General features: G+C 46.4%; 1 protein-coding gene across 3 annotated transcripts in view; it reads left to right on the forward strand.

The window, feature by feature from the left end:
* Positions 1 to 7969, forward strand: part of SLC39A9 (solute carrier family 39 member 9) — a 32241-nt gene extending 24272 nt beyond the window's left edge. For all 3 annotated transcript variants that reach the window (XM_068162100.1, XM_068162098.1, XM_068162099.1), the window contains exons 6-7: positions 1671 to 1805; positions 3383 to 7969. In XM_068162100.1, the coding sequence (XP_068018201.1) occupies positions 1671 to 1805; positions 3383 to 3613 (366 nt within the window). In that variant the 3' untranslated portion in view covers positions 3614 to 7969. The remainder of the gene's footprint in view (positions 1 to 1670; positions 1806 to 3382) is intronic.
* The last annotated feature ends 6537 nt before the right edge of the window (positions 7970 to 14506 follow it).

A 14506-nucleotide genomic window follows, 5' to 3' on the forward strand; every position in this document is an offset into this window, starting at 1 on the left:
CTGCTTCTACCCGCTCTGCTTCTACCCCGCTCTGCTTCTACCCGCTCTGCTTCTACCCGCTCTGCTTCTACCCGCTCTGCTTCTACCCGCTCTGCTTCTACCCGCTCTGCTTCTACCCGCTCTGCTTCTACCCGCTCTGCTTCTACCCGCTCAGCTTCTACCCGCTCTGCTTCTACCCGCTTGCTTCTACCCGCTCTGCTTCTACCCGCTCTGCTTCTACCCGCTCTGCTTCTACCCGCTCTGCTTCTACCCGCTCTGCTTCTACCCGCTCTGCTTCTACCCGCTCTGCTTCTACCCGCTCTGCTTCTACCCCGCTTCTGCTTCTACCCGCTCTGCTTCTACCCGCTCTGCTTCTACCCGCTCTGCTTCTACCCGCTCTGCTTCTACCCGCTCTGCTTCTACCCGCTCTGCTTCTACCCGCTCTGCTTCTACCCGCTCTGCTTCTACCCGCTCTGCTTCTACCCGCTCTGCTTCTACCCGCTCTGCTTCTACCCGCTCTGCTTCTACCCGCTCTGCTTCTACCCGCTCTGCTTCTACCCGCTCTGCTTCTACCCGCTCTGCTTCTACCCGCTCTGCTTCTACCCGCTCTGCTTCTACCCGCTCTGCTTCTACCCGCTCTGCTTCTACCCGCTCTGCTTCTACCCCGCTCTGCTTCTACCCGCTCTGCTTCTACCCGCTCTGCTTCTACCCGCTCTGCTTCTACCCGCTCTGCTTCTACCCGCTCTGCTTCTACCCGCTCTGCTTCTACCCGCTCTGCTTCTACCTCGCTCTGCTTCTACCCGCTCTGCTTCTACCCGCTCTGCTTCTACCCGCTCTGCTTCTACCCGCTCTGCTTCTACCCGCTCTGCTTCTACCCGCTCTGCTTCTACCCGCTCTGCTTCTACCCGCTCTGCTTCTACCCGCTCTGCTTCTACCCGCTCTGCTTCTACCGCTCTGCTTCTACCCGCTCTGCTTCTACCCGCTCTGCTTCTACCCGCTCTGCTTCTACCCGCTCTGCTTCTACCCGCTCTGCTTCTACCCGCTCTGCTTCTACCCGCTCTGCTTCTACCCGCTCTGCTTCTACCCGCTCTGCTTCTACCCGCTCTGCTTCTACCCGCTCTGCTTCTACCCGCTCTGCTTCTACCCGCTCTGCTTCTACCCGCTCTGCTTCTACCCGCTCTGCTTCTACCCGCCTCTGCTTCTACCCGCCTCTGCTTCTACCCGCTCTGCTTCTACCGCTCTGCTTCTACCCGCTCTGCTTCTACCCGCTCTGCTTCTACCGCCTCTGCTTCTACCCGCTCTGCTTCTACCCGCTCTGCTTCTACCCGCTCTGCTTCTACCCGCTCTGCTTCTACCCGCTCTGCTTCTACCCGCTCTGCTTCTACCCGCTCTGCTTCTACCCGCTCTGCTTCTACCCGCTCTGCTTCTACCCGCTCTGCTTCTACCCGCTCTGCTTCTACCCGCTCATGTACTCTTAATAGCCAGAACATGAGTTTCCATTAGATCCTGCTATTGAGGTTGGGTGATCTGCAGAATTCTATTGATCGGGGTTAACTGCAGCATATTAATGCTCTCCCTGAATTTCTTCCAGCTCAGTGCATTTTACTGTAGGTACTTGTATTTCAACTTTATCTCTGATTTCTGGGGCTTTTAGAAGGCATTGTATTACCAGTGAATATTGTTTTTTGCAGGCACCAGCTGCCTTTGGCCTGGTTTCTTTCCTGATGCACGCTGGGCTGGAACGGAATCGAATTAGGAAACACTTGCTGGTCTTTGCATTAGCAGCACCTGTTATGTCCATGTTGACGTACTTAGGGCTAAGCAAGGTAGGTCACTTCATTCTGTTCTGCTCGAAATGTGACTCAGTGGTGGAGTTTGGGAAAAGGAATATTCTATGAGTTTCACAGAACATAATTTCAAACTCCTTGAAAAAACTTAGCTGAATGGAGATTAATAAAGAAGTTGGTAAAAATGTAGGAATACGAATGTGTGAAACACAAACTAATCCATACTGTCCCTTAGCACCAGTGATACAACTCATGTACAGAGTTTTGTTTAGCTTTCTTTGAAGACTGATCTCTGTGATTTCTCTTTTGTGCTGTTCCCTGCTGAGAATGACTTACTTCCAGGTTGTATCTGGCTGCATAACTGAGCAATTGTTACTGCATTCTTATTTTAACATGCAGGTGGAAAATAATATTTTTTTTGTTTCCCCCACCATCCCAGAATTAATCCTGTGTGTTCAAAGTCTTTTTCACACTGCCAGGAGCTGAATCCTCAGCTACAACAGCCTTTTTGCCTCTCCTGCTCTTGGAAGCATAGTCCTGTCTTGCCTCTATACAGCAAATGGCCCATGAAATGGGCCCCTGCACATGAGTTTATAATTTCTGTCCAAATTAAATGTTTCTGCTTCTCAAAGGCTTTCCTTATGACACTGCAGTATTTCTAGCTCACCAGCACAGAGCAGAGCAGTGTCTGCTGTTGGTGTAAAGAATCTAACATATGACCTCATGAAACTGCAGGCACAAGAAGGAGGGTTAAGAAAATCATCTGGGCTAATCCCTTTACTTCTTGGAAAAGAGTTATATTGGTATTACAGTACAGGAGACAGCAAAAAGAGTTTGGTTTGTAAATAGAAATTACAATTTCCTGTTTGGGCATTCTCTTGATGCTAGACTCACTAAGAGGTGGTTTTGCATTTTGTGCTTCAGAGAAAACAGACTTGATGAAGTACAAGCATTGTCATGGTGGTTGTGTAATTCCATAGCAGAAGGCATATCTCTGCTCCTTGGAGAAATACCTTTGAGTACATCAGAGTTCTAACATCACACTTCATTTGGAAATTGTTCAAGAAACATTTTGAAAGTTACATGAATGGGTTTGCATTTCATTATGTTTGGTGTGCAGCATGAGCTTTAATACTAGAAAGTGAAGAGATGCTCACTTCTGATCTGGAAGATGCATTTCTTTGAGGCTTAGGTTGAAATTCTGGAATAGTTAGGGGTGTTTACTTGTACACACAAATCATAAAAGTGCAATATTAAATGAGTGATCACTTGGAACTCGTGTCTGGTAAATCTTGCTCTGACTAGCAGGGAAGCAGGGAGGTGGTCAAAGATGATGCTTCTGTCCAGACTGTGAATTTTTTCTTCTGTAAGGATCCTAGAAGTCTGAACTGACTTAACTAGGATTCAGAGGTGCCTTTCTGACCCTGACATCAACTTTAGAAGGCCAGTTGCTACACACAAGGTGCAAGACAAAACTACACATTAAAGCATTGCCATTGTGAAGGAAGGAGAGTTGCTGGAAACCCTGCTGTGTCCAGACACTTAGAGAATATTTCTGTTACTGATTGAAGAAATTCTTACTGTAATTTTTTGCTCCTTCTTTTTTATCATTTCAGAGCAGCAAAGAAGCTCTTTCAGAAGTCAATGCTACTGGAGTTGCTATGCTCTTTTCTGCTGGGACTTTTCTTTATGTTGCCACAGTTCATGTCCTTCCAGAAGTAGGAGGAATTGCTCATAGCCACAGACCCGAATCAACTGGAGGGAAAGGACTCAGTCGTCTGGAGGTGGCAGCCCTGGTAGTAGGATGCCTTATCCCTCTAGTTTTGTCCATTGGACACCATCACTGAAGGCTCAGATTTCACCCTTCTCCTCCTCAATCCAAGAAGAGCAGTAAAATGTCAGCTGCTCCCTTTATCATTCTTTCTTACACATCATCCATACCATCCACTTCATGGAGTTCAGAGGAAGCCTTGATTGCAAAATGAGGAAGACTGGGGAAGTTTTTAGTGCTTTGACAGCTGGACGTAAATTCTATGTAACTTTCTTTTCTGAAGACATTTGCTATTTTAATTGTTACTTCTGGCCCTATTTCTCAGGGAAGATGGAATTTTGGAGTTTAAGAAAGGTGAGCAGGGAAGAACAGTGACTCCACATGAAATTGCAATCACCAAAGTATCCTGCAGTTCAGCATTCCCAGCTGAACAAAGGTTGGCTGCCAGTGAGAGAGGCTGAAGTCTTTTGAAGTCTTACTAATGAAGAAGGGGCTCTCCCCCATCGGTTCTATGTTGTCCTGACAACACTACTGGTCCTTGGGATGTTTCTCTCTAATTGTATTGCAAAAATGGGCTACACTTGGAACTTTGGACAGCACTGTTATTGTTACAGAAGTGTCATGGTTGGGAGAGAAGTGATGTAGGCAAAGTGTAGGATTAGAGTAGGAAGTCAGCTGGTAAAGTACAAATGAATTTTGCAGCATATTCTGTTATTTACTACAAAGGATAAAAGCAAGGAGGGTAGTGTTTGGATGGTTTATGCAGTTGTACATAGGTTTTTGGGGTTTTTTAAAGACAGTATTTCCTGGGAGATGGTCTTCTACCAGGTCAGTAGAGCATAGGCACCAAAAATGTTACCAGCTGTTAGATAGTGGCCTCTGGGGTTACACTACTGCTACTGTTGAGAGAGATGCTTATAGTGTCCTTTGAAATCAAGCTCTGCTGGGCTCTGAGGAGTAGAAATCTGAGGCAGCTGTTGAGGAACCAGTGAACTTTACTAGCTCAAATATCTGAACTTGTGAAATCAGTGATGGCTCAGTTGGGTTTTTTTGGTTTTGGGGTTTGTTTTGGTTTCTTTTCTTTTTTCCTTTCTTTTCATTCAATAAAAGGCTAACCAAACAAGATGTTTAGTTAAATGTCTACACTGCAGATGAAGTGTTGCTAAAGCAGTTCTGAACAGCAACAAAACCAAACAAGCTCTAAGCTGGTGGGCTCTCATTGGATCTCTTAGGCATTTTGTTTATTCTTTGGGGATTGTGCATTTGCCTCTTGCTGAGGAATGTTAATTTTGGTGAATCTGCTTGGAGGACTTGTTGCCAGCTGCTGATGCCTCCCCCTGCAGAAGAGTGATACAAGATCCCTCCTTTGCCCTGGAACATCCTTCTCTTGTCAGGCACCATTTTGCTTAAGCAGAATCTATTGTAATTTAACAACTGTAACTCACTGAAAAGTCAGGAATGGTTGACAGGCACAGGCTCAACATAAAACCCTTTCTGTAGGGGAAAGCTTTTTAATGCCATGCCCTTTTCCAGCTATATTCTATCAGCACTTTTTGAAGGTAATGTTGCCAAATGTATTTTTCTTTTGATTTTTTTCCCTCCCCTCCCCCCCAATGGATTTTCAAGGCTTGAAATGCCTTTTTAACTGAAGTGCTTCTTGCTTCCACTGAGTGGGGGTGTCTGCTTTTCATGCCATTTGTCACTTATGCTGCACAGGCCATTGTGCTGCTTAGCTTCTTTACATTTTTGGCATTACCCTGTTTCTTTGCTGGCTCAGTAATGCATAGGGCCTGACTCTTGGACCAGTGCTTGCTTTGTCTGTTAGCTTTGAAACAATGCAAGTGCATCCCTGGGCTAAACTTTGTAGTGATCCCCAGGAGTGCTTGTTCATTTGTGTTTTCCTGTATAAAATGAATGCAGGCTTAATAGAAACCATATTTTCCAGTGATGCTATTTGCAGATGAAATTAGTGTATCAGGCTGAAACGAGGTTTTTTTGCTGTAGGCCTTCAAAGGTTAATTCTGTTTTGATTAAGATTAGTGATGTGGGTGAGACCCTCTCCTACACATTCCTAAACCTTTTTGTTTTTTCACAGCATACATCAGCAACTAGTGAAGTGATGCAAGTTATTGATGTGTGAGTGATTAAACAGGGTTGTTTACACCACAGCTCCCAGTGTTCTTCCTGATTTCCCCCTACCTACCTTCTTCTTTGATAGTCTGACTGTTTTACCTGGCTTAATCTTCCCACAACTGTTTCCAAAAGCTGGAGAGTTTGCAGTACCTGCAGCAGAAGCAGGAGAAGGCTTAGTGCAGCACCAGTTGCTTACATTGTTTAAAACTGCTAAGATGTGTTGGGGTTTTTTTTGTGTATGTGTTTGTTTGTTGGGGTTTTTTTGTGTCACACCAAGAGAGGGAGTTGTGCTGACATGGCATGGTTTTTTGTTTGTTTGGGTTTTTTTCCTTTTGGTTTAGTTTTGTTTGCTTGTTTTTCTTTAAACTCTCAGCAGTTGCTTGCAGGTGCATCCCACTGGTTACTCTGGCGTGCTGACTGCTTCAGCCTCTTTTTGTGTGTAACAATGGTAACAGTTCAGGGAGGTGCATAGGTGAAGTCCCATTCTGTGCCTTTTGTGCCAGTGCTGGAGCATATGGCTAGTTTCCTCTTCTATGGATCAGTGTGTATAAATGAGAGGAGGTGGCAGCCAGCCTTTCACTGCCAGCATAACCTCTGGCCTATCACTCAGGAGAGGTGCCACTGCTGAGACGTCATGTCGTCTTTCTTTTCCCCTGGCCCTCAGATCCTATTTCTAAGGGAAGCCACCAGAAATGGTAATATTCAGCTTAATGATTCATAAGCTGTGGAGGCCAAGTTAATAGCAACAGGTAGGGATTCTAAATGAAAGCACTGGCAACTGAACATTGGCACAAATTCTGGTGACACAGACTTCTGTTTTGGCACTTAAGTGATAGAAGGTTTCTGTGATTTTATTTATTCCCCCACCTTCCCCCTATACATTTAGGGAGCCAGCAGCATTTTCTTTTGGCTACCTTTCATTTCTGTGCTTGAACTATTGTTTTCAGTTCCATAGCTGAAACTGCAGTGTCTAAGGAAGCCTTTAGTTACATATAAGGAGAAGAGAAAATTGTAAGTGCTCAAACCTTTCCAAGTTGTTAGTTCCACATTGAGGATTATTCTCTTGAAGCAGAGTGTTTTAATGAGTTAAGTAAAGTGGTCCATTATATCATAGCCTTATTTTTTTTTTTACCTATCTGCCCATCTGTCACAGTAAATCCAAGCACTGCATCTAGTCAGGGCCATCTGGTATCATTTTCTACTCCTCAGGGGACCTTGGTGCAGACAGATGCCTTTGTCTCTCTCTGTAGCAGCCATCTCTGCCATTGTTTTTTACTGTGGGTTAGGTGGCAGCAGGTCTAGAGGGTAACACTTTTACCGGGTGCCAGGCATGTCCCCTTTTCCTTCTGTAGGAAGGAAATCTCTAGGAAATGTATGATTTTTCTCTTCAGCTGTGTTTTTGGGTTACTGATTTCTTAACTGGCAACAGGAATTGGACTGAAGCGGTTCCTGTCGATCCCACTGTGTTCAGGTCCTTACCCTCCTACCATTCCCATTCCTCTGTTGTTCATTATATGAAGAAGGAAAACAGTGGGGGGGGTTTGGCACCTGAGGACAGATGCAGAAGCTGCACTGATGTTAACTGAAGTGAGGATGGCAGAGCTGTCACTCCAAGAGAGGGAGTTTTGCTAGTTGTGGCAGGTCAGATGGGCAGGCGTTAAACACAGACACCCCCTGTGGGCTTCAGAGAGCCATTTCCAGGTGGATTGTGTAGAAGGCTAAATGTCCAGGAGGCCCAGGAAAACTGCTGTGCTTATTCAATAACTCGTTCAGAGCTTCTGACAGTAGCAGATGTGTCCATGTGATGTCCCCTCTGTAGGGTGCAAGAGAGAAGTTGTGGCATAAATGTTTCTGCTGCTCCCTTCCTGTCCTGTGCTGGGACTTGAGAAGAAGAGGAGGGAACTGTACTTGGTATCTTCTAGGGGGGAAGGAGGAGGAGTGATAACAGAGGAGGTAGTGATACGGTGGGAAAGTTTTTGATGGATTTCAGATTCTTTGTGATTAATTTCAAGTTCCTGTTCACCTCAAACTTCTAAAAATAAAGAGCTTTCTTTTTCTTGCTGTCCTTTTATTGCATTGATCAGCAGCCTTGGGTTTCCCGGGGAAGAACGTTGCGTGGTCGTCGCCGTCTACCTGACTCCATGGATTATGGAACTGTAATTTTAATGTCTCTTTTCCCCAAACCATTTGTACACAAAATCATTCCATGAATGGCTGCCTTATAATTTTTTTTTCCACTTTAATTGTGAATGTTGCCCATTTCAATTTGTTTTATTATATTAAATTTTTACTAGGTGCAGTGCTTTGGCCTTGGCTTTTCATTTACTGCCTGGGGGGGTTGTGACAACTCTGACAAAGGGAAATGACAGTTTTAGTGGGATGCAAGCAGTGCAGACCGTACTTCATGGTTTTGTGTATTTGCTGCTTTTCTGCATAATGCCTGAGCACCTGGAAGGCTGAAGTGTGAAACTGAATGGTGGGATGCAGTCTAGCAAGTTGATTTGGACATGGGTATGAATGGGTTTAGGCAGATAAACAGATAAATGATTTGACAGCCCTGCTTGAGGGGCATTTGACAGCTTCCCTCTCCCACAGTGTTGAGGAGTTTGTGTTGCCCTGAAGCTGTCTCTTTCCCCACCCATCCCCATGGAAATCTGTGTGGCTTGTAAGGCAGACTCTGCTTTAGGGGGCCATAAGGAATTGTGGAAAGCCAGAAGGTGTTCCTTCAGCTTTCTTTTCTCCAGACTGAGCAATCCATTCAGCTACTCCTCACCAGACCTGTTCTTCAGATCCTGTACCAGCTTTGTTGCCCTCCTCTGGAGTGAGTGGTCCAAAAAGTGCATACAGTAAGTCCCTTCATTAGTCTGCCCAAACCATCTCTTAGTACAACTAAAATACACAACTCCAGCCCTGAACAGTCTCCATATAGAACTGTTTTTCTTACCTAGAGGTCATATAATCTCCCAGCTCTAAAACTGAGTCTTAAAGAACATCTCCTAAAACCCCTCCAAGCTTCACAGCACGTAAGGGACTGAACCTCTACAGGTGAATGCACAAATCTAAAGGACACTAAGCCATATTTTTGGAATCATAGAACGGTGTAGGTTGGAAGAGACCTTAGAGATCATCTACTCCAACCTCCCCAGCATGGACAGGGGTACCTGTCAAATAGATTTGGTTGCTCGAGGCCTTAAATGCCCCCAGGGAGGAGGCATCCCTGGGCAGCCTCTTCCAGAGTCCCACCACCCTTCTGAAGAATTTCTCTAAGATCCAATCTAAACCTACTGTCCCTCAGCTTAAAACCATTCCCTCTTGTCCTGTAGGTAGACACCCTTCTGAAAAGTCCCTCTTCAGCCTCTCTGTAGGATCTTTTCAGGTATTGGAAGGCAGCTATGTAGTGGACTCTTCTCTAGGCTGACCAACCCCAGCTCCCTCAGCCTATCCTCAGAGCCGAGATGTTCCAGCCCTTGATCATATTTGTGGCCCTCCTTTGGACTTGCTACAACAGCTCTGTCCCCTTCTTATGATGGGGACATCATAACTGGAAGCACTATTTGAAGTGAGGTCTCCCAAGAGCTGATCAGAGGGCAAGAATCTCTCTTGATCTGCTGGATGCACTCGAGCCTAGGATATGACTTCTGGGCTGCATGAACACCATACCAGCTCATATTGAGCTGCTTCTCAAGCAATACACCCAAGTCTCTTCCTTCAGAGACTCTACCCACCCTGCACCCAGCCTGTATTTGTGCTTGGGATTGGCCTGACTCGGGTGCAGCACCTTGACTTGATGTAGGACTTTGACTTGTTGAATCTCATAGGAGTTGTCACTGGGCCACTTCGCAAGCCTGCCAAGACCCTTCTGGATGGTATCCCTTCTCTCAAGTGTGTCCACCACAGCTGGGTGTCATTGGCAAACTTGCATGTAAGTGGGCTTAAATTCTGTCACTTGGCCTTGCAAGATAAAACTGTCAGCTGAAGCAATCTGGGCAAAGCTCATGGTTTAAATCAATTTCAGAGTGAAGCAACCCCTTAAGCAGCATGCAGACAGGTAACTGAAGACTCACCTCCACCTCCCTGAGATGGAGGCCGTTGTGTCAAATTCTTCAGTATGTGGTGGGAAAGTACTATTTGGATGCAGTTTGGAGCACTGATTGCAGAGTAGTGAGGGCTGGAAAGCATTTCTGGAGATCACCTTATCTAACAGCTCCTGCTGAAACAGGGCCAACCAGAGCTACTTGCCCAGGACTAACCAAACTTTGGAGTAGCTCAAAGGAGGGAGAATCCACAACCTCCCTGGGCAAACTGTGCCAGTGCTTAGTAATGCTACAGTGGGGAAACAAATGTTCAGAGGGAACTTCCTGTGTTTCACTGTGTGCCCATTGTCTCTTGTCCTGTCACTGCACAGTGCTGACAAGAGCATGGGTTTATCCTCTCTGCACACTCCTTTGGGCTGTTTGTATGCATTGGTGTGATCTATGCCTGCCAGCTCAACACACCTCATAAGTGCTCTTGCTCTCCATACTCTCCAGCTGCCCAGTCAGGAGGAGTGGGTTTTAGACATAGGTGTCTAGTTCTGGGCCCCTCAGTTTAGGAAAGATGTTGACTTGCTGGAACGTGTCCAGAGAAGGGCAACAAAGCTGGGGAGGGGTTTGGAGCACAAGTCCTATGAGGAGAGGCTGAGGGAGCTGGGGTTGCTTAGTCTGGAGAAGGGGAGGCTCAGAGGAGACCTTATTGCTGTCTACAACTACCTGAAGGGTAGCTATGCCAGGGGAAGTTTAGGCTTGAGATGAGGAGAAAGTTCTTCACAGAGAGAGTTGTTAGCCATTGGAATGTGCTGCCCAGGGAGGTGGTGGAGTCACCATCCCTGGAGGTGTTCAAGAGGGGATTGGATGTGGCACTTGGTGCCATGGTTTAGTAGTCATGAGGTCTGTGGTGACAGGTGGGACTTGATGATCTTGGAGGTCTCTCCCAGCCTTATTGATTCTATGATATGACTCAAGCTAAATAAGAGCAGATTTAGACTGGATGTTAGGAACAGGTTCTATACTATGAGGGTTGAAGAACATTGGAACAGATTGCCCAGGGAGGTTGTGGAGTCTCTTTTTCTGCAGACTTTCAAGACTCATCTGGATATGTTCCTGTGCAACCTGTACTAGATTCTATGGTCCTGCTCTGCCACTAGGGCCCCATTCCTGGAGACACTCGAAGTGAGGCTTGACATGGCTCTGGGCAACCTGACCTACTTGAGGATGCCTCTGCTTACTGCAGGGTGGGTTGGACTAGATGACCTTCGGAGGTCCCTTCCAACCTGGAACATTCTGCGATTCTATATTAAGTCAGTAGGAGAACTAGGTGTTCTTCTTGCACCTAGTACAGGCAAGTTCAAGGCAGTAAGGATTTGAAGACAGCATTTTGCTCTTGTTTTATTTTTTAAGACAAGTACAATTTAGTTTCAGTGGTGAAGCATTACTCAGTACATTAGCATTCATTTAGTGTGTTTAATAAAACTGTCACCTTCTGGTTCATTTACATTACAACAGCTCCCAGCAAAATCATAAATATTGAGGAGCTCTTCTGTTGCAGATTTCCTGATGATGGTTGGGTTTGGGGTTTTTTTTATGGAAAGGAAAAAAAAAAGATCATCAGCATTTGATCAGAGAATCATTGAAGATGCACTGTCATCTTTTGTTTCAGCTTACAGATGAAGCCATTCTCCCTGTTCAAGAGGGACAGGGATCTGCTGGAGAGCATCCAATGGAAAGCTATCAGGATGATTAAGGGACTGGAGCATGTGTCCTATGAGGAGAGGCTGAGAGCCTCTGGGGCTTTTTAGTCTGGGGAAGACTGAGAGGGGATCTTATAAATGTTTATAAACATCTGAGGGCTGGGTGTCAAGAGAAGAGGCCAGCCCCCTCCCTCTGTTGCACCCTGTGACAGGACAAGGGGTAATGAAAATAAACTACAGCACAGGAGGTTCCACCTCAGTGTGAGGAGAAACTTCTTCACTGTGAGGGTCTCAGAGCACTGGAACAGGCTCCCCAGAGGGGTTGTGAAGTCTCCTTCTCTGGAGACTTTCAGGACCCTTCTGGATGTGTTCCTGTGCAGCCTGTGCTAGGTTCTACGGTCCTGCTCAACCCTTATCTAAACATCCCTGAAGGCAGAACTGCATAACTTTCCACACGGTTTGTGACATGTCTAGAGATTATTATGGTGGATAAAGGGTTAAGAGAAATGCCTCACACAAAAAAACTTCTGGAACAACTTAAAAGTAAGCCTTATCATGCTGACCAACGCCAAAGCTATACAGCATTTAGGCAAGGTAAAAACAGAGGGAGAATTACTGCCGGGGGGGGGGGTGGGGGGTGGGAAATACTTGTTCTATATCCGTGTGCCCATCCAGTGTCTGAAGTGGTGATTACTTTATGGTATATGATCATAGTTCTGTTGGGAGCCTGTGGAAGTTAATGTGCTTCTGCTGTCTGAAGAGTCACTTAGAATCATAGTATCAACAAGATTGGAAAAGACCTCAAAGATCATCAAGTCCAACCTGTCACCCAACACCTCATGACTACTACTAAACCATGGCACCAAGTGCCACATCCAATCCCCTCTTGAACACCTCCAGGGCTGATGACTCCACCACCTCCCTGGGCAGCACATTCCAACAGCTAACAACTCTTTCTGTGAAGAACTTCCTCCTCACCTTGAGCCTAAACCTCCCCTGGTGCAGCTTGAGGCTGTGTCCTCTCATTTTGGTGCTGGTTGCCTGGGAGAAGAGACCAACTCCCTCCTGGCTACAACCTCCCTTCAGGTAGCTGGAGATAGCAATAAGGTCTCCCCTGAGCCTCCTGTTCTCCAAATGAGATATTTGTGGTTATGATGAACTGAGCAGATGTGGTACCAATGCTGCTCACAAGCCCTGCCACTAACCTGGCTGTTACTGTGACATCTCTTGCTTGCCTCCAGAGGGTGAAGCCATAGGTAATAATCCCGATGTCTTGCTACAGCTCCTGCAGGGAAAGTGATAGCCCTGAATTCTCTGGTCCATTCTCACAGTCTCCTTGCAGCTCTATCACTAAGCAGAGGAATTTGATGCCATTCCCTTTATTTTAGCTCGATAACCTGAAATGTTTCTCTTTGTGAGACTCTTAAACATGTCCAGAGAAGGGCAATGAGGCTGGGGAGAGGCCTCAAGCACAAGCCCCACGAGGAGAGGCTGAGGGAGCTGGGATTGTTTAGCCTGGAGAAGAGGAGGCTCAGGGGAGACCTTACCGCTGTCTACAACTGCCTGAAGGGAGGTTGTAGCCCGAAGAGGGTTGGTCTCTTCTCCCAGGCACCCAGCACCAGAACAAGAGGACACAGTCTTGAGCTGCACCAGGGGAAGTTTAGGCTTGAGGTTAGGAGAAAGTTCTTCACAGAGAGAGTTGTTAGCCATTGGAATGTGCTGCCCAGGGAGGTGGTGGAGTCACCATCCCTGGAGGTGTTCAAGAGGGGATTGGATGTGGCACTTGGTGCCATGGTTTTGTAGTAGTCATGAGGTCTTGGGTGACAGGTTGGACTTGATGATCTTTGAGGTCTTTTCCAACCTTATTGATTCTATGATTCTATTTGGCAAGTAAGATCTGGAATTCAAAACTGCATCCTTGCATCTGCTTCCGAAAGCAGAGGAGTTTGGGGCTAGCCCCTTTAGTCTAGCTTACAACCTGGAATGTTTCACTATGTGTGCTGTTTGGTAGAGGAAGGATTTGAAATGGTATTTTTCTTGGTCAAGCTCCTGCAGCAAAAGTTGCAGCTCCTTCATAGAACAAGGACATTTAGGGTTATCTGTTTTACTTTGGCTTATAACCTGGAATGTTCCATCTTTTGCACTATTCCTCCAAGTGCGTGCTCTGGTTCTAAGCTGTGTATGTCTTGCTGCAGCTCTTACAGAGAAAGAAGGAGCCCAGAATTCTCTGTTCCACTCCTTGCATCTCCCTCACAAAGCAGAGGAAATTGGGGTTGCCCCCTTTACTTTTGCTTAGAACCTGGGATGTTTCACCATGTGTGTTATGTGGCTGGGGCAGGGCTCTGGATCTAAACTGTGTATGTCTTGCTGCAGCTCCTGTAGATGAAGTGGCAGCCCTGAGTTATCTCCTCCATTCTTAGTCTCCTTGCAGCAGCTTCACAAAGCAAAGGAATATAAGGCTAGGCCCTTTGCTCAGCCACCAGCAAACAGAAATTCCCTCCACTGCTATGTTCTGCCCCAGTACTGCTGGTTCCTGCCCATATTTCATTCTTTGTCGCTTGACAGAAGCAAGTTTCTCTGTCCCTTCTGTCCCCCGCTGCAGTCACTGTTGTCAGATCTTTGCATTGCTGCTGCAGCACAGCAGCAGGGGCACTGTATCATCCTTGCATGGGAGATCTGCAGCTTTTCACTGCAAGTTTATAAACCAAAGTGATGCTGTTGGACCTTCTGCTTTTCACCCTTCGTGCAACACAATTTTAGGGAAACTTTTCGATCCTGGCTTTGAGTAACTTTTTGGTTTGTTTTGTCAGGATTGGTTTGGGGTTTTTTGCTTGTTTGTTGGTTTGGGGCTTTCCCATTTTTGGAATGGTCACTGCAGCATTAATACCTGTCTTCAGCAATGAAGAGTTGTATTCAAGAGCTGGGAGTCAGTTGAGATGTGTGGCATGTGTGCCATGTCCCCGTGCTGGCACCTGAGAGGCAGTGCAGACTTTAATGCTCTAACTTTGATCAGCAATGGCCCTTTAAGGCTGAGCAAGGCATACAGCATGGAGACTGCCCAGTTCAAATCCAGCAGCCACGTGAACTGTACCCGGGTGGGCAGTGCCTGCC

The sequence above is a fragment of the Melanerpes formicivorus genome, unplaced genomic scaffold (assembly GCF_026170545.1).
Source record: "Melanerpes formicivorus ecotype bairdi unplaced genomic scaffold, bMelFor1.0.p_v2 SCAF_62, whole genome shotgun sequence".
NCBI classification, from domain to species: Eukaryota; Metazoa; Chordata; class Aves; order Piciformes; family Picidae; genus Melanerpes; species Melanerpes formicivorus.